This window comes from Penicillium cosmopolitanum, assembly GCF_028827165.1.
Source record: "Penicillium cosmopolitanum strain IBT 29677 chromosome Unknown utg000009l:1.0-9042332.0:1.0-9050551.0, whole genome shotgun sequence".
Classification (NCBI taxonomy): Eukaryota; Fungi; Ascomycota; class Eurotiomycetes; order Eurotiales; family Aspergillaceae; genus Penicillium; species Penicillium cosmopolitanum.
The window spans coordinates 3,083,726-3,100,755 of record NW_026622679.1 but is presented as its reverse complement, the minus strand read 5'-3'; the positions used below and the strand labels follow the sequence as shown (position 1 = coordinate 3,100,755).

At 50.7% G+C, this 17,030-nt stretch overlaps 8 protein-coding genes across 8 annotated transcripts; 3 read left to right on the top strand and 5 right to left on the bottom strand.

The window, feature by feature from the left end:
• Window positions 1–560: 560 nt before the first annotated feature.
• Window positions 561–1,184, bottom strand: N7509_009274 (short coiled-coil protein; the record flags this gene model as incomplete). Its single annotated transcript, XM_056633911.1, has 3 exons — window positions 561–744; window positions 872–1,004; window positions 1,043–1,184. 3 exons carry the CDS (start codon window positions 1,182–1,184, stop codon window positions 561–563), a joined length of 459 nt encoding a protein of 152 aa, XP_056484531.1.
• Window positions 1,185–1,531: 347 nt separating this feature from the next.
• Window positions 1,532–1,801, top strand: N7509_009273 (uncharacterized protein; the record flags this gene model as incomplete). Its single annotated transcript, XM_056633910.1, has 1 exon — window positions 1,532–1,801. One exon carries the CDS (start codon window positions 1,532–1,534, stop codon window positions 1,799–1,801), a length of 270 nt encoding a protein of 89 aa, XP_056484530.1.
• Window positions 1,802–6,633: 4,832 nt separating this feature from the next.
• N7509_009272 (putative glycosyl hydrolase) lies at window positions 6,634–8,351 on the bottom strand (the record flags this gene model as incomplete). Its single annotated transcript, XM_056633909.1, has 2 exons — window positions 6,634–7,709; window positions 7,763–8,351. 2 exons carry the CDS (start codon window positions 8,349–8,351, stop codon window positions 6,634–6,636), a joined length of 1,665 nt encoding a protein of 554 aa, XP_056484529.1.
• Window positions 8,352–9,548: 1,197 nt separating this feature from the next.
• On the bottom strand, window positions 9,549–10,184 carry N7509_009271 (RBM8 family RNA-binding protein; the record flags this gene model as incomplete). The annotated part of the gene is made up of 2 exons (XM_056633908.1): window positions 9,549–9,818; window positions 9,942–10,184. 2 exons carry the CDS (start codon window positions 10,182–10,184, stop codon window positions 9,549–9,551), a joined length of 513 nt encoding a protein of 170 aa, XP_056484528.1.
• A 712-nt stretch (window positions 10,185–10,896) lies between these two features.
• Window positions 10,897–11,463, top strand: N7509_009270 (uncharacterized protein; the record flags this gene model as incomplete). The annotated part of the gene is made up of 1 exon (XM_056633907.1): window positions 10,897–11,463. The coding sequence occupies one exon, from the start codon at window positions 10,897–10,899 to the stop codon at window positions 11,461–11,463; it is 567 nt and encodes a 188-aa protein (XP_056484527.1).
• Window positions 11,464–11,959: 496 nt separating this feature from the next.
• N7509_009269 (Bax Inhibitor family protein) lies at window positions 11,960–13,032 on the bottom strand (the record flags this gene model as incomplete). Its single annotated transcript, XM_056633906.1, has 2 exons — window positions 11,960–12,443; window positions 12,506–13,032. 2 exons carry the CDS (start codon window positions 13,030–13,032, stop codon window positions 11,960–11,962), a joined length of 1,011 nt encoding a protein of 336 aa, XP_056484526.1.
• A 226-nt stretch (window positions 13,033–13,258) lies between these two features.
• On the top strand, window positions 13,259–13,971 carry N7509_009268 (EKC/KEOPS complex subunit CGI121/TPRKB; the record flags this gene model as incomplete). Its single annotated transcript, XM_056633905.1, has 3 exons — window positions 13,259–13,417; window positions 13,482–13,604; window positions 13,660–13,971. The coding sequence occupies 3 exons, from the start codon at window positions 13,259–13,261 to the stop codon at window positions 13,969–13,971; spliced, it is 594 nt and encodes a 197-aa protein (XP_056484525.1).
• A 729-nt stretch (window positions 13,972–14,700) lies between these two features.
• N7509_009267 (putative nucleoporin Nsp1) lies at window positions 14,701–16,860 on the bottom strand (the record flags this gene model as incomplete). The annotated part of the gene is made up of 3 exons (XM_056633904.1): window positions 14,701–14,910; window positions 14,983–15,106; window positions 15,164–16,860. The coding sequence occupies 3 exons, from the start codon at window positions 16,858–16,860 to the stop codon at window positions 14,701–14,703; spliced, it is 2,031 nt and encodes a 676-aa protein (XP_056484524.1).
• Between the last annotated feature and the right edge of the window lie 170 nt (window positions 16,861–17,030).

The window sequence follows — 17,030 nt, the reverse complement described above, 5'->3', positions numbered from 1 at the left end:
TGAGTAAATAAGCGCTGCGTGGTCATGACCATCACTGGTTCAACGGTTGATCCCGGTGCTGAATGAGCGGTGGAGCCCTGTGACGAGTTGTGGCGTGGACTGAGAGAGAAAAGAGGGTGTCTGGGTAGCCACTCGAAGTAAGCCGGGTGGCCAGAGAATCAGGGGGGAACGAGGTTTGGCGACAATGTGACAACAAACGGCTGTATATTCCCCCGTGAAACAATATCTGGTCTCGTAAATGGAAGAGGCCTGTCAACGTTCCAAAGGGGTCATAACACGTCATTTTGTAGGCAACGGTGTCAACCAAGGCGTGTGATATGCATTCTCGTAATTCGACACTGGAAAGGGGTGATCGGGTCCTCGTGTGAGAAAAAAAAAGTGTGTGATGAAGTATGTGGTCGTTAAAGGGTTGAAGGGAATCGAGAATCGGTATGAATCGCGATAAGGAGGCGGCTCTCAGAAAGCTTCGTGTGGAAACCTTAGATTTCCATCCTGAGTCACAGGTACGGTGGAACACCTCCCACCGTCCTACGACGCTTCTGGTTCCATCGGCCATGTAGTTACTTCTGCGCCTTGCGTGCTTTCGTACTGCGGCTCATTTCGGTCTTGGTCATGTTGCGTGTGAGGCCACCTATGTAATCTTGCAGGATTTTGTTCTCATTCTCCAGCTTGTCGTGGTCTGATTTGACCACATCAATGCGCTCTGCGATGGCTTGAAGGGATGATTGGAGGGCCTTGGCTTGCCTAAAGATTTTCATTGCATGTTAGTGGGGGCTTTGGAGACGCCTCTCCTTTCGGAAGCCCAAAGGGCAGAAAGGAAAGGGAGAATGAAAGATTTCTCGACAAGTATCGAGAAAAGAAGAAGACTCACTCTTGAAGGGTCTGGCGGGCTTCTTTACCCAATCGTTCCAAATCAGCGGAATTTCGGCGGGGACTCATGGCACGGGCGTCGTCGGGAGGGAATTCCTCCTCCTCAATCTCGATTTCAGGGTGGTCCCGAGGGACTAGGATGCGCTGGGTTTGCGGCTCGCCATTCTTGGACGTTCAGATCGACCCCGACGTTCAGTCTCGGCGTCGGATATAGACGAAGAAGATGACAGGGATGACATATGCATGCGGCCACCGTCGTTTGGTTGCGGCAAGGTGGGCACAGGTGAGGCTTCATTCATCTCCGTATCAGACATAGGGGAGGTTTTTCACAGCAGACGCAGTCGAACAGGGAGAAATTTGCGAGGTCCAGCGTGGCGATTTAGGATGAGAGAAGTGGATTTTTTTTGGGACAAATGTGCAGCAAGCTGCTTTCGGCGTTCGGGATTTTTGATTTTAGAATCGTAGGTCGGAACGAACGGTGAACGACCACGGTCTACCCCTAGCGATGTACCCCAGACGAAAAATCTGTGTTACGCTTGAGGTAGCTACCGGGGTCGGTGGGGGAGTTGAAGAAAGAGTGATAACGGGTGAAGAATCGGAGGAGTTGCGGGTAAAAGGGACAACGGTCGAAAATTGTTAGGGAGGACAGGTCGAGATCGAGATGGGGGGGTGTGAGAGGGAGAAGGGAGACGTCGACGAAGAGATCGAAAGGTCGAAAGGGCGCGAGAGGAAAAGTTGGAAATCGGTCGAGGGCGTTGGGAAAGGAAAGAAGCTCCCAGATGAGTTCAAAGGGAGGAAGGAGGGTATCGGCGTTACGGCCAGTGGTGGGTTTTGGGTGGTGGTACAATTCCCAGTATGGATGGTACTGCTGGTATTGTTGGTACAAGTCGGTACACTCGGGACAGTAGCAGGGAAGGATAGGGACCCGTGAGATACCATGAGTTACGATTGAATACCTATCGATACATATTTGTACTGCTAAATACCACAGTACTCACTGGTAGCCACAAGTACCTACTAGTGCCCTTCGGTACCCGCAATACACCGTACCTTCCTCATACCGAACTAGGACTATCTTTGTACCTTTTCGGCCGGTGGAGCAGGGCGTCCCTTGGGACCAGAGGGATCGTCCGAAAAGAAACCGTAGGCGCGTGGCAGCCACATAACGAGTACCCAGTGACGGAGTACTGAACCCCTTTAGCCGTATAAAGGTACCTGACCGAGTCTGTTACTGTACTTTGTATTTTTTGACTACCTGAGCGAGTATATTAGAACCAGATATATTACATGATAACTATGCATATCATATATACCTATGTGTAAGCAGTGAAAGACAGGAACAATCGAAAACCATGAAACCATAAAAAATGGCAACAGGGAACGAACTCGGAGTACTATGTACACTGTACGAGTAGACTGCAGAAACTGGAAGAGGTGGTGGGAACCCTTTACCCCCCCCCCCCCCCTTTCCTCTCCAAGTATCCGATACACCGCTTCCCCCCACCGTCGAGGAACCGAACAAAGTACGGAGTACTGGGTACTGGGTACTCTCACCACCACCGGAACTTCTCCCTAGACCCGGTTTAGTCCTGATTTAGGGCCATCGCCAATCTTCACTGGCCCATAGGAGCGGAGGTCCGGATCCACTCGCCTCCACCAAACAGGAGCCTCTCCTAACCAACAGGAGTCCTCCATCTCCAGGGCAGAATTTCGGTGGGAGTTTGTACCAAACTTTGAAGAACACGTATTAATTTAAATCCCTTTTTTTTTGAGAAGGATCACAATATTTTTCGGGGGTCCTTTTATTCATCCTCATCCTAATGGCGGGAGAGGAAATCCTAATTTATCGTCTTCCCCATGAGCAGATGACCTCATCGCTTTTATTATTGTATACCTCCTGGCGCACACTTTACTTTGTCCACATAGGTAACTAGACCCTACATGTACATACAGTACATCTCCAGACTCAATACTCAGTTTACCTCTATGGATCGCCTCGATACTTACCCTAAAGCTGGTCACATGTATTTTTGACCGCATCTTTATTGGCGCTTCTTCATGGCGGTATGGGGAAAGCGCCTCGTCCTCCGCCTCTCAGGGGAGGGGGGGCGCCATGCAATGTCGATCGAGCCGCAACTGGTGGACATGACGCCATATCACTGGCTCCGATCATTGACACGGGTCTTGATAGTCCCCCTTGGGGACCACCTCCATTCGCCCATGACCTGGTGTGGCAAACAAGGGCAAGGGATAAGCACGGCACCCGCGGTGGATGAGTTGACTGTGTTGGTTTTCTGGGTTCGGACGCCTCCGCGGGATACAAAATCTCGAGAAAGAGGAACCCTCTAATCTCCCATGCAGAAAACGGAGCAGTAAATCGAATTTTGTTGGATCCAAATCTTTAGAAGGACGATCCCTACGCCCGCCCCGTGGAGCCATGGACTTCATTTCCGAATCACATTCCCTCGGTGCAAGTAGACACTAAATAGTAGAACCCGAAGCGAAGGAGGTTCCTATAAAGTTGCCTACGAATACATACTTGGGGTTGTGATAGTATAGAGTAGTATATACATACCTACATAGGTACTATATCTATATCATGATGCAATACTCGTACCAGCTCACTCCCTTTGTTCTCGCAGTCGTGAGCTTTATTACCCACACTGCTCCGTACCGGGGACCTCAACCCGTCATTTGAACCAATCCGAAGTCATTGACCGCTTGGACAGACGATCCATTCCCGTGGATTCGACAGTTTGACTGCTATTTGACGGATGGGAACCCTACTAAAAGGAGGTGAAACCAGGTAGAGCCATCATCATGTCGATCTCTCAGGAATGCAACGGCTGAAGGATCTGTTGTGGCTGTATAGCCTCGCTTGAGGTAATCGTGCCCACAAGCGGCACAGAAACTCATCAATAGCTTATTATGCTGCGATAGTGGTTGTGATAGGAATCAATAGTGGTGTCAGCATGGACATACGTACATACAAAGCACTCTGTAGTGCAACTGCTACTAGTCCTGCTGCACTGTGTTGCGCTACGCTCGCCAGTTGGGCATCAAGTCAATCCTGGGACACCCTCCCAGGTACCCGGACCCGACATTGTCACCCATGGGTTCCACGTCCCGGCTGTGGCTTGTCGGAGAAGACTTTCGAATCAGAACTGCCGACGCCACTCCATCACTTGCGCACGAGTTTTCCGGGGATCGCATTCCGCTGCACGTTGAAACGCCAGCACAGTGCATGGAGCATCCCTGAATGACGGCAACTGAGATGGTGCTGAAACCCGACCCCTTCGAGTCTTCAGCCCATCTCTGGATGTAATCTGCGACTAGTAGTGCTGGGCCGAGCTGGTGGGTTCCCAATGTGACCGATCGGATAATTCCCAACCTCCACCGGTGAAGACCTTGCTTCGACTTGGAGCCATCGCGCAGTATGGCAGGTACACCACCGCCGCATGTACAGTCCTCGACCCTCCACTGCGCAGAAGGCGTAGAACCAGTGGTATTCGTTCCTGGATCCCCGCAGAGTCAGATGGGACGCTCAGACCTTGGCCGTGTGACTGCACCGGTCCACCGACGCGAGCTGTACGTTTAGCTCACGAAATATAGCCACCGGATAGTATACAGAAGTGTGCATCTCCGCCGTAGAATGGAGGAGAGCCTCGAGGTGGTGAGATCCGGGCAAGTGAGACACAATGAGGCGATTGCCTCGCGGCCGTTATTCTATTGGGACACGCCACGTAATTCGGCAGAGGCGGACCCTCGGGATGTTCTTTTTTCCTTCTTTTTTTCCTTCATTTAATTAATTCTTCTTTTCTTGAGATAGTGCCCTCAATAACTCAATGAGGGGACGCTGATCTACACGCCTTTTACACTGATTTACCTAACCCCTCCACCGTCCCATTCATAGGCCTTTCCCCCGTACGAACATGTTTCATCTTACAAGGAGGGGCAGAGAGGGGGCAAGCTAACAGGAAGTTTCCAACGCTAAGCTGCGGATGGCGCGCGAGCTTTGGGTTAGTGTGAGTGGGTTTCGTCCGCTGTGTTCGATTAGTCGCTTTTTTTCTTGCTCACTGCCGCGGGATATTTCCAGATTATAGAACCAATCATAGGGCTCAGATTTGGAGGGTATCGATAGTAAAGTTTCCTCTCAGCTTTGGCCTTGGTGGGACGTCCCTTAGGGCGGGTGCTAGAGAACAGAAACTTCTATCTCGGAGTATCCTCGCCACAACCACAGCACCATGTCCGAGACTATGTGTCTTGTACGGAATAATATACAAGAATCGGTTCGAGTTGCCGGAGTTTTTCTTAGGCCGCACAGCTTGGAAGTGGAGCATGTCGTGCTTGTCAAAAGCATCTTAGTCTCTTAGTCTCTTCCAAGGTGGGAGGTCACAGCGGTCACAGCTGCAGGTCCCCCCACCATCCAAAGCACCTAGACATGCTGCCCAGCACCAGAGGCCGTGATCATGTTGTCGTGGAACTTGCCTGGTTATTTTGCTTGTTTTTTTTTCAGCCGTATTGTCAAAGAGCTGTGGGAGCCTGCTTAGGATAAGACACAAAATTACCAAAGGGTGCTTGATACACATAAAAAGCATGAATAGTATGCACTTATGTACATACACAGCCAACCCAAACCTTGATAGATTGCCTACGAGTATACGAGTAGCAGTACTGTACGGAGTACACCCTGCATCCCATGCTAGCCCCAGGCATCCTATCCCTCCTCGCCCACCTACTAGTATTAGTAGCAGTCTCCAAAAAAGGAAAGCACGCCAATCTGACAGTTCCTGGAGTCTACTGTATCCCTTGATCTCACTTGGCCGACCAGTTAGCTAGTCAGTGTGACAACTAACAGATTATGCATGTAGAAGCACCCAACTCAAGTACAACGGGGCTGCAGTCATCATCTCCCAGTCCTGATCAAGAGGCTCCTCGCTCGGCGTCATACCAACTTCTCTTGGATAACCCCGAACACCTGCGGATCAGTATCGATCCACCTGTGTCGATCTATCGATCTTGCAATCCGGTTTTCAGATCCATTCATTTCTTGTTTCGCGCTGGTTGTCTCTCTTTGTGGAGCGATTGGCTCCGCAAGACGATCTGGAGAACTATCGCGGACTAGGTGGGTTATAGCCGAGGTCTTGTCCCGTGCACGGGCGGATGGGAAAGGGGAGGGTCAATTGTTCAAGCATTGGTCGATTTTGTATGATATTCAGGTATGGTTTGTTGATGGTCAGGGTTCCATGGTAAGGTACCTAGGTAGGTACCATCAGGGACATCTACATAAACACCGACGTCTACAAGTAGACTGCTAATCGGCTCCAGAATAACTGTCAAGACTACTCGTACGTAGCTATAACTAGCTTGTGGACTCTGGTCGTGTCCTTCAAGTTCTGTAGGAAATAAAGCCCTCTATCATCATCCCCGACATTAGAGACCAGATATTGAATGCCTAGTATGATTTCAACGTTTCCCGATCTCATGCATTTCTGTCGAGATTGACGTCTTTCGATCGAAAATGATGGATTAAGGCTAACACATGATGTAGTAGAATACATCCTAGCCCCCCACCCCCATCAATCAGGCTTTACCTCGGCAAGGGACCAGAGTATATATACCTATGTAGGTAGTCAATTGTAGAAAGATAATATCCGAAGGACGGTAATGAATTTTACAGCCTAACTCCAAAAACCAATGATGATAATGATAAAAATAATTCCCGATTCCCAAACACCTGCCCGAGAATGATACCGTTGCGGTTCATGAAAGGAAATCAGAGGTCTGCCACTGATACAGAGCCCTCAGCACTGCAATTCCACCAGACTGTGTCTCAACTGTGCGACCCCGTCCACGATCATTGAAGTCCCGTGGCACGCCGTCAAATGTAGAGGCATCAGTCTCAAACTCGACATTGCGGTAGTCCACAGCCCCAGCCGGCAAAGTACTACTATTTACAGTCTCCGCAGAGGCAACGGAGGGTGGCTGCTGGAATTCAATTCCCCACCAAGTACCAAATTTCCCATCGTCATCGCGAGTGATCAGTGCAGCGCGAGCATTGTGTTCGATCCAGGGCCCATAGGTACGGCAACGTTTGAGATGACGGGTGTAGACATTCTCCCAGCTCTCGTCCGCAATTGGCTGGCGTTTCTCAGCCACTAGGAAGCGCTCTTCTTGTGGGCGGAGTGGCCGACAGAACTCAGCCAGGTGGTGGAAGAAAATGCCCTTGAAGGTCTGTCCGTTTTGGGAGCAGCTGGAATATGAGTCGCACGCTTCTTCCAGCACACCGCCACGTCCAAGACCAGCCCATTTCTTTGAAGATGTTTGCGGCCAACCTGTAGCACGGAGAACCTTGTGGATAAGCTCATGGCCGTCGCGAAGGTAGCTCTGGTCACCTGTTCCGATCCAGAGTCCTCTCAGCCCGCTGAGAACGACTCCTTGGTTGTAGGTATATACCATTTTGTTGAGCTCGTCACACTTTCCCGTTCCTGGGTCAGAGGCACTTCGCCAGCCGCTGATGTGGTACCCGTCTGCATATAGCCCACCGGCACCAGTCATGTTGGAGTTCTTGAGCCACGCATAAGCATCGACTGCTGCCTTGAGGTGGGCAGGGTTGTGTGGATAGGTTCCATTGGCTTGCGCGTTGGTAATGAACGGAGAGTCAATGGGGTCCCCTGGGAAGTATAGGTACATGGCAATGCTTGCCGATATATAAAGCTCGTTCGTAATGGCGTTTTTATAGGGGATCAAAACCGGGTTCCAAATCATCCCCCCACCGCAAAGAGTCTTGTCCCACCCGGCCGAGGCCAGCTCGTAGAAGATTCGTGCTCGATGTGCAGCTGGTTGCCGAAACTGAGTCCCATACCATGAATCCTCTGAAGTTGGGTCGGACGAGGAAAGTGAAGATCCGTGTGCAGGTCCTGGAACTTGACATTTTCCAGCCAGTCTAGTACGACCCAAAGCATATCGTCGTAAGCCTGGTTTCTCAGACTGAAAGCATTCTCTCCAAAATAAAAGGTATTCATTTGGGTGAAGAATTGATTGACAGTGTTCTCGACTGCAAGCGCGACTGATTGGTGCGACTCTGTGGGGTCGACAAGATCGAGCTTGGAGGAGGTATAAGACGACAAAGTGGCGACAACGTGGGTTCCCAACACCGCAGCGGTCCAGTCAATGCTGCTCGGCCAAGTTCCCATCCACATCACGAAGTAGTGGTCTTGCATACCACGTAGCGCGCTGAGAAGGTCTTGCAGCGTCTCGACGGGAGTCGCATTGCTGTCCCTGGGACTGGCATCATCTGAGAGATCATCGAGGGAGTTCAATAGGTTCTCGTCGACTGGCCGTGTCTCTGCGAGCGGCTTCTGGGGCGGATACGCCAGCGCATTGGCCACGGCTGAAAGAGAAAGGAAGAATATCCACAGGATCGTATATAGAGAGTAGGAGGACCCAGAAGGGGACTGGAATAAGGAACGAGAAGCCATCCTTCCCGAGGATCAACTATCCGGATAGCAGAGCACCAGTCTCCTTCATAAGAATAGAAGCACACCAACTGCTTCCCACTCAAATGCAATCAATGGCAAGAATGAAAGGGTCTGGGTGGTTGCTCAGCCTCGAATGCGGGGGAGCCTTCCCAGAGTTGGGGTCCGCAGCTTAGTCATTGGCCCACTCGCCCTTGGAGAAGTAAGTCCTGTTCAGCCACTTTCACTGGTTGGTCCATTTCAAGCTTCAGGGCACGAGATCAGTGTGGTAAGAGCCCTGGCGTACCGCAGGTAGCCACTCGGAGACATATCGTGCGCCACATCTGATGTCGTGTGATGTAGACTCGAAGGGATTAGATCAGGTCAATGCTATTTGGTGTGGGGAGAAGGTTTACTAACTAACTAGCATAGACATTGTACATAGAATGGAAAGAATGGAACAATCACCAGCATGGGATCATGCAGATGGAATGCGAGACTACGTTTTCAATGATACTATGCTCATTAATACACAAGCATCCATACATTACAGTATCCCTGTCTCTCAATTCGGAACCATGGCTCCAGCAATTCATCTCGAAACTCCTGTCTTCGTCGTAAACCCCCAGGCCAATCAATTGACAATAGGTAGGCTCTAGAATTTCTCATATGCAAGAATATTAAAGTGTCAAATGCAGTGGTAAAGGTACGTTTACAGATATCTACGATATAGTGGCCCGAAACCCCCGATATTTTGGACACGGCTTGGGGGCCCATAATGAGGCAAGGCAACCTTCAAATTTCATTATGCTAAAAGACATTTCCATGCCAAGTGGTCTTCGAAAACCACGTTCCAAATTTCATTGACGTTCTTTTATTCTGAAGCTAGATCAGCATCTGGGCGTGATAGATTATGTATGTAACGTGGAATCCTACCAGAGGAACAATGTATCAGGATGCCGGCCCGCATATCCCCCCAGGCTTTACTCCGTAAGTTCTCAAGAGAATAGGAGCAGCCATAGAGGAAGCAGGAGCCGGCTTAAAGGAAGGGTACTCCCATTGCGTCGTCCAGCAGAGTGTCGTTGGGCATGAGATGAAGAGGTCGAGGGAAAAAGCGCTGCGGCGCAGAGGATGAAAACAAAGTACCCAGGTATCAAGCAAAAAAGGGGGTTATAATATGCATCCCTGTGAACATTTTATCGGTCGTATCAGTCCAGAAATTTAGCTCCGGTCGGCATCCGGGCTACGACTGCGGCCAGGGCTGCGGCTGCGGCTTCGACCCCGACCACCAGCACCACCAGCACCACCAGCACCACCAGCACCACCAGCACCACGGCCTCCCTTCTGTCCTCCCTTGTTCTTGCTAGCTGGCGGCGGACGGACGAAAGCGTAGTCAACTGAAAGGGTCTGATCGAGCAGCTTGGCGCCGTTGAGGGCCTTAATAGCCTCGCCGGCTTCGGGGAGGGTTGCGTATTCAATCAAGGCGTATCCCTAGCACGGATCGTGTTAGCAAACACCCTTCTTTAAATATCAGCAGCGCAAAAAGTTGCAAGAGAGCAATCGGAAGCGCCTGCTGTAACGTATGGGCGCAAAAGATCGCAGTTTGCGACCTACCTTGACATAACCTGTTCGTCGATCCAGGTTCAAACTGAAGTTCTTGATCTCGCCGTGCTCTGCAAAGAGATCGGTGATATCCTCCTCGGAAGCTTCCTCGTGAATGTTCGACACGATCACAATCCATCCCTCGATACTGCGCACGGCGACTGCGCCTGATTGGGTTTGTGGCTCGAAGCCTTCAGACTGTGCGGGGGCATCGTCGTGGGCGACGGGAGGATCAACTTCCATTTCATTCGACATTGTGGAGATGTGGTGACAAGGTTCGGAGGTTTGATGCGATCTGAGAATGAATTGAGATATGTGGTTCAATGGAGGGCGGAAGGGCTGCGGTCTGACATTGAAGTTCGAACGCGGCGCGGAATGGGGAAAAGCTCTGGGCTCTCACTCTGCCCGTTTCGGTTAGCGCGGTGAGCTGCTAGTGGTTAATATCAGAACTAGAAAATTGTTAATTCACGAGCTATTGGTTGGTACTTTCTATGGTTTACTAGACTAGAATTGTACATGAGTTAACCATACTCAAGAGATTTGCACATATTACTTAGGTATACTAGCTGAAGGATTAGATGAATGGAGAATATTCGAAAAATGAACTCTTAAGTATCAAATAGAGTATGAAATTTGTATGACCTACGGGGCGAATGATAAGCCAAAAGTAGCTTACTGACAACTTGAAGGTACAATTTCATTAACTTAATAATACTAGAATCACAATTTACCATTCCGAATCTGTGTTGACCTTGAGCTTTCTCATCGCATGTGCCTGGGTGGCAGGTGCAAGACGACCCTAGATGGAAAGAAAGGTCGAGTTGTCTGCGCGAGGTCAGCCACATTGCAACCTAGGGAAACTTCAACACTTCAAGATTCACTCTTCTCCCAGGTCACCCTCCTCCCAGACACGTCTCCACATCCATGATCCATCCACTCTCATATTTCACCTCGACTGTCTAAACCAATGGATCCCAACCTCCAATCAGTCGAACTAGTCTCGCACGATGAAGAATCGGGCGAGGTACATCGACTTCACGGCAATGACTATGAGCTAGAGGCGACCTTTGACATTTTCAAGGGCAACTTCCGTCTCCTGGAAAAGCTTCGCAACCAAGAAGCCGGGCGAGAGACACGACACAAAGAAGCAATTTTCCTCAACCAGTCCAACAGCAGCTTCCTCAACCTGGAAGGATTGAATGACAATTCACTTCTCCTATCCTTCAGACCAGAACCAGCCATCAAAGCTGAGTTGGCTAAGAAAATCAGACACTGCCAACAAAGTCACGACTTTATCTACCATATCATCGACAGCCCGCTCTGCAAAGCTATCCTTGACCACGGCAGCGAGAATTGTATTCTTTACTTACGCGTCCCGAAGGATTGTCATCATGGCTGGAAAACAATTGCTCTCGTCCTCCTCACATATCGCAAGATTACACCGAAGACTTGGTACAGGATGGTGATTAATAAGAGTCTTCTTGATGTTGCTGGCTTCGACTGGAGACACATTTGCCAAAATTTACAAAAGTGAATCGATTGTGCCCTTGGAAAACAGGGACAAGAACAAGGAAAGAAGAAAATATGGAAACACACGAGCAGGAAAGAAGAATAGGCGCCGGGAATACGAGATATCAATGGCGATTAATTGTTCTTGCAGAACAGTACAGGAACCGAACTGGTGTTAAAGATTGAGCGATTCGGTACAAGAATTGGGCCGGACCAATGGTTTCCGAGTAGGCTCTCGAGCTAAAAGGAAACATTCCGAGAGTTAGATTTTACTTTGACGAATGAAAATGTCCAAAGAAGCTGATTAGATGGTCGTTGAACGGTCTACTTTGAGCAAATGTGAAAGAGCGGAGATGTGCATTCCCCAAATGGTTGTTAAAACTAGATGTTTATGTACCCTTTTCAAGAAAAAAAAAGTAGGGTAAAAGTAGTAAGAAATCGTTAAAGTACAGGGGTTATGTAAGGGGGAAAAGGAAAGAAACCGAAGGGCGCTGTTGCAGCTAACGCCTCATATCGAAAGCTTATTTGCGGTTGTTGTTCCGCAAGGCAAGAATCTGCACCATGCGGACAAAGATGTTGATGAAGTCAAGCTCGAGGCTGACACTCTCGTTGACGACGTCGCGCTTCATGTAGCCACGCTCGGCTAGACGGGCGTGGTGCAGGATCTTCTGAACATCATAGAGGGTGAAACCGCCGAAGACGGCAAGACCACCGTACAGCCAGACACGCTCAGACCACATCAGAGTGCGAGCGGCGGTGGCGGGGAGAACCATGGGGGCAAGACCGGAGAGAGCGACAAGAACGACACCAGCGAGGAGAGGTCCACCGAGGTACAGGTACTTCTCTTGCTTGGCGGTGGCACCGACGAAGGCGATCGAGCCCATCATGCCGACAGTGTAGAGACCAGCGCGAGCGAGAATGGCGGGGTGCATGAACATCAACGGGGACAGGAGAGCAGCCTGGGTCAGGTTGAACAGAGTCCAGCAGCCGTATTTAACAACGTAGCTGATGCGGCAGTTAGTAACACGATCTCGAAGCTTGCAAACAGGGAAAATATTGATACTTACTTATCCGGGGAGGTGTAGAAAGTTCCGTACATCGAGCCAATGCTGCCGACCAGTCCGACACCCATCACGAGCCACGGGTTCATGGCCATGAGACGATAGGACCAGCCGCTCATGTGCAGTGCGCGGGCAGCAATACCAATAATACCGATACCAAGACCAGTGTGCATGAAAGTCTCATTCAGGAAGCTTCGCTCGTAAGCGGGCATGCCGCCATCCTCGCGGGTCTCACGGTTGAAGATGAAGTTGGTTGCCAGGACGGTACCTCCAACGATGGCGGCACCATAGATCAGCTTTTGAGAGAGGTTTCCAGACTGGGCGTTGTAGGTAGGCTGCATATATGTCCGGCGGAAGGCATTTTGGAAGGTTTGACGAGACTTGGTGAAGATCGAGGACTGAGCTCCGAAAGGCTTAGTTGCCTGGGCGGGCTTGAAGGGAGAGTTGTGGATGAAACGAGCGGTATTTGAGAGCTTCGGAACTTGGTGAAGTGCCGATGATACGGCGAACGGGCGCCGAAGGAAGAATGCCATGATGACGATGATGTCGTTGAGGGTGGAGAGAGGGGAGCGGTTTATATGGGACCGACCGAGTGCATCAGTAATGCGATGCGGATTACTCACCGCGGATGCCGGCACCTCTTAAGTCCGAATCTTCCAGAACTGATGAGGCACGTGATCAGGTGGGATATCAGCGCCGCCAGTTTTGAAGAGGATACAGATACGTCATGCTGGATCGTCGCAAACGCTCTTTTTGAATATGGCGTCGTATCTGGAAACCCTTGATATACCTCATCTGCCCGAATCACTCTCGGTGTACGTGGCACTGTATCGTGACGTCCAGAATGCCGCCCTCCTGAGACAGCAGTTGCTTTCTGGCAACAAGGAATTCGAATATGCCTTTATTGATGCAAGCATGGTGCGCTAAGAAGCTTCATAAATTGTAATATGATGAGAAACGGACCGCTCATTCAGAATACTAGGTCTTCTCGAGAGCACATGCCACCGCAGCTATCTTTAGAGCTATCAATGACTACAAAAATGATCGACTCAAGTCCCACAATGTGCACTCGGAAATTGTGTTCTCCTTGAATCCGGCGAACAATGTTTGTTCTACCATGAAATTTCCATTTTTTGAAAGCAATTGACTCATTTCCATAGATTGCCGATTCATTTCGGAAGTTTGGTGTTGCCGACTCCACTAAGGACTTACTGGCCGTTAAAGTCTCTGTATCTCCGGAGATAACTCGTGACTCCGTTGCCGCGCATCTGGAAGCTTCAGTTCAAGGAACTCCCGTCACCTTTGATGACCAAACATTATCCGAGATTTCAGATGTCACTAGGATCAAGAAAATGTTCAAGCTTGGCGCTCTACCATCACCAGGCGACAAGACCAGCGGCACCCAGAACTCCAATGCCAAGCGCCAACTTGAGATGTCACTGGTAGGCGCAATTGCTTTGAGGGGCTCTTGAATGCATCTTTCAAGTTGCATATTGCATATGACTCAATGACCAGTAATAATGAAATTCCAAGAAAAAAATCGATTTAGCTGGACCAGAATCTTCGAGGACTCTAGCGCCCAAATTTGTTTTATATCGATCGGTCCAACAAGTGGCATTGGTCCTTTCAGACTTCGACCTTGGACTTTGAACAACCGAAAAATTGACAAAGATCCATCAATCTATGTTACCAAGGTTCCAAGGTAGAAACTTGAAAGACCTTAGTCACTTTGACGGTACAACGAGATCCGTTGACTCCCCCCGCGTGGGAACCACATAAGCGACATGATACCATGAACCCAATAAAAAATAGACAATATTATGAGCTACGCTGTCGATGATCTTTTGTGGGGGGGGGGGGGAGCCTGATACAGTAGAGTTGCTCTACATTTAGTTCCTTCCTGCCAAAGCATAAAGCAATGGCACGGGCTAAGAGATCAAGCAAACACATGTTATTGAATTACGCCATTCTGCCTCGTAAACCAGAGGCAAACCGTCCAAGCCCAGACCGATGATATACACAAAACAATCGAGCCGACCTCTAGATGCTTCTTGTCCTAGGGATTTGGCTAAAGATGAACAAGATAAACGCATAACAACACCCGCAAGAGGCGCTAACGGGCATTCATGTTTTCCCCATGGTATCCCATTGCACTGTTCCCGCAAAATTCGAATCATTACACATCCAGCACGAATCATATTCTAACGTCTGCCCATGTAAGAGCGATAGAAGTCAGTGGCGGCATTTCCTCCACCCATTCCAGGGCTATTGTAGCCATATCCAAGTCGAGAGGAAATGGATTGTCCGGCCTTCTGGGCAGCAGACACCTTGGATTGCAGCTCGGAGGTGCCCTGGTCAATAACTTGCAGTTGAGACAAGTGCGAGTTGAGGATGCGGACAATCTGGGAAATCTTTGAGAAGAAAAAGAATATTAGTATTCGTCTCTTGCATCCAGAAAACAACAAATTTGAACGAAAACTTACCGGTTCATCTGCTCGGTTGGTCTTGCTCAGGCTCGATGAAGCGCCATTGACCTCCTCGATCATGCTGGTCAGATCCTTGCCCATCTCATCCAAACGCTCCGAGAGTTTCTCGGCAAGCTTGTAACTATAGATCAGGTTAGTCATGCGAATCAACCTCAATGGGAGATTGTTGGTCACTTACGTTCTCTCACGCTCCTGGTCTGGCCCCTGCAAGGCGTCACCAGAGCCCACCTGCTTGGAAACCATCTCGTCGACTTCCCGTTCATAGCGATCCAGCCACGAGCTCAGCTCATCCTGCTGACCTTCAACAGATGCCAGCTGGCGTTCCACCTCTTGTGTAGCTCGCTCTGCATCGACAGTGCTACCGTACAATTTTTGAACCTTGGTTCCATTCTCAACCAGCATCCGATCCCATTCTGCGACCTTCTCAGCGTTGTCACGGAACTTTTTCTGGTGCTGGTTCAGATCTGTAGCCCAACGAGTAATGATCTCATCCATAGTCTTATTCTTTAGACGCGACTGAGCCGGAGGCGCCGGACCAGTGGTCGACTGACCAAGGGCAGGGTTTGTGCCGGAGCTTGGCGCGGCGCCAGTAGCTGGAGCCGCGGTCGACGTAGCTGCAGCACCAGTAGCAGGTTGAGTTGAGGCTGTGGATGTAGCTGGTTTGCCGAACAAGCCTGGTGCAGCTGGCTGAGAGGCAGATGTTGAGGCAGGCGCAGCACTGGTCGCGGTCGTGGAGGGAGCAGCAGCCGAGGTGGTCTTGGCTCCACCCAGCCCCGCGAAGAGCGAGCCTCCGGCCGGAGCTGCCGCTGGCGTAGACGATTGACTTTCTGAGGATGTGGTGCCTCCAGGGGTAGGAAAGAAGGACTTCTGAGGAGTAGAGGATGAGGCAGCGGGTGCTCCCAAAGCACCCAGAGGAGCAGCTGCGGTGGATGTCGGAGTAGTGGAAGCGCCTCCGAGAGAGGGGAATGCGGGCTTAGAAGCCGCGTCGCCGCCAGCAGAAGGCATCTTGAACATGGAGGGTGCGCCGCTAGAGGCTGGGGCGGCGGTCGTAGATGGGGTTGTAGACTCGGCGGGCTTGGGGGTATTTCCGAACAGACCTCCGCCAGTTGGAGCAGAGGGTGCACCTCCAAACACAGGCTTGTTGGCGGCGGCGCCAGTGTTGGCCGCAAATAAGCCACCGGATGGTTGCGACTGTGTGGCTGCTGGGGTGGTCGAGAGACCGGAAGACGCAGGCGCATTTGACGAAGCTGCATTCATTCCACCGAACATACTAGGTTTAGATGCTGGAGGAGGACCAGCAGGAGTGGTGGAAGTGTTACCAAACAGTGAATTGCCAGCTGGAGCAGGGGTGGCGGACGCATTGGCTCCGAACAAGCTGCCACCCGCGGCCGGCTTGCTGGCGCCTCCAAACAGTCCACTGGTGGCTGGCTGTCCAGATGTTGTCGATTCCGTTGTCTTGTTTGGGGTCTGAGCATTGCCGAACAGAGGTGAGGTACCGCTAGGTGTGCTGTTGCTGTTGTTGGTTCCCAGGTTTCCGAAACTGAAGCCTGTACTGCCACCACTGGATGGAGCAGCATTAGCAGTACCACCACCACCACCAAACAAGGTCTGTGAACCTGCGGGCTTAGACGCAGCGTTGTCGGATCCAAAAATCGAGGGCTTAGCAGCGGCAGAGCCACCAGCAGTTGGGGTTGCGCCGAAGGGTGAAGCGGCGGCACCTCCGCTGGCGGACGAAGCTCCTACATTTCCGAAAAGACCACCGCCAGAGCTGGGAGTCGAACTATTCTGGTTGGATCCGAATGCATTGCCGGATGTGCCAAAGAGACCACCACTTGGGGCTCCGCTAGATGCTGGGGCGCCGAAGGAAAAGGACATGGCGAAGCGATCTCGCGATCAAGGGAATTGGCAAGCTTGGTGGGTGGGAAAAAAGTAGACGGAGAGTCGATTGGCGACGGATCAGGGGATAGGTAATCCTGCGAGATGGATCGCGGTAGGTGAAATAAGAGAGACAGTCTCTTCAAAACAATGAAAGATTCAACCCAGCG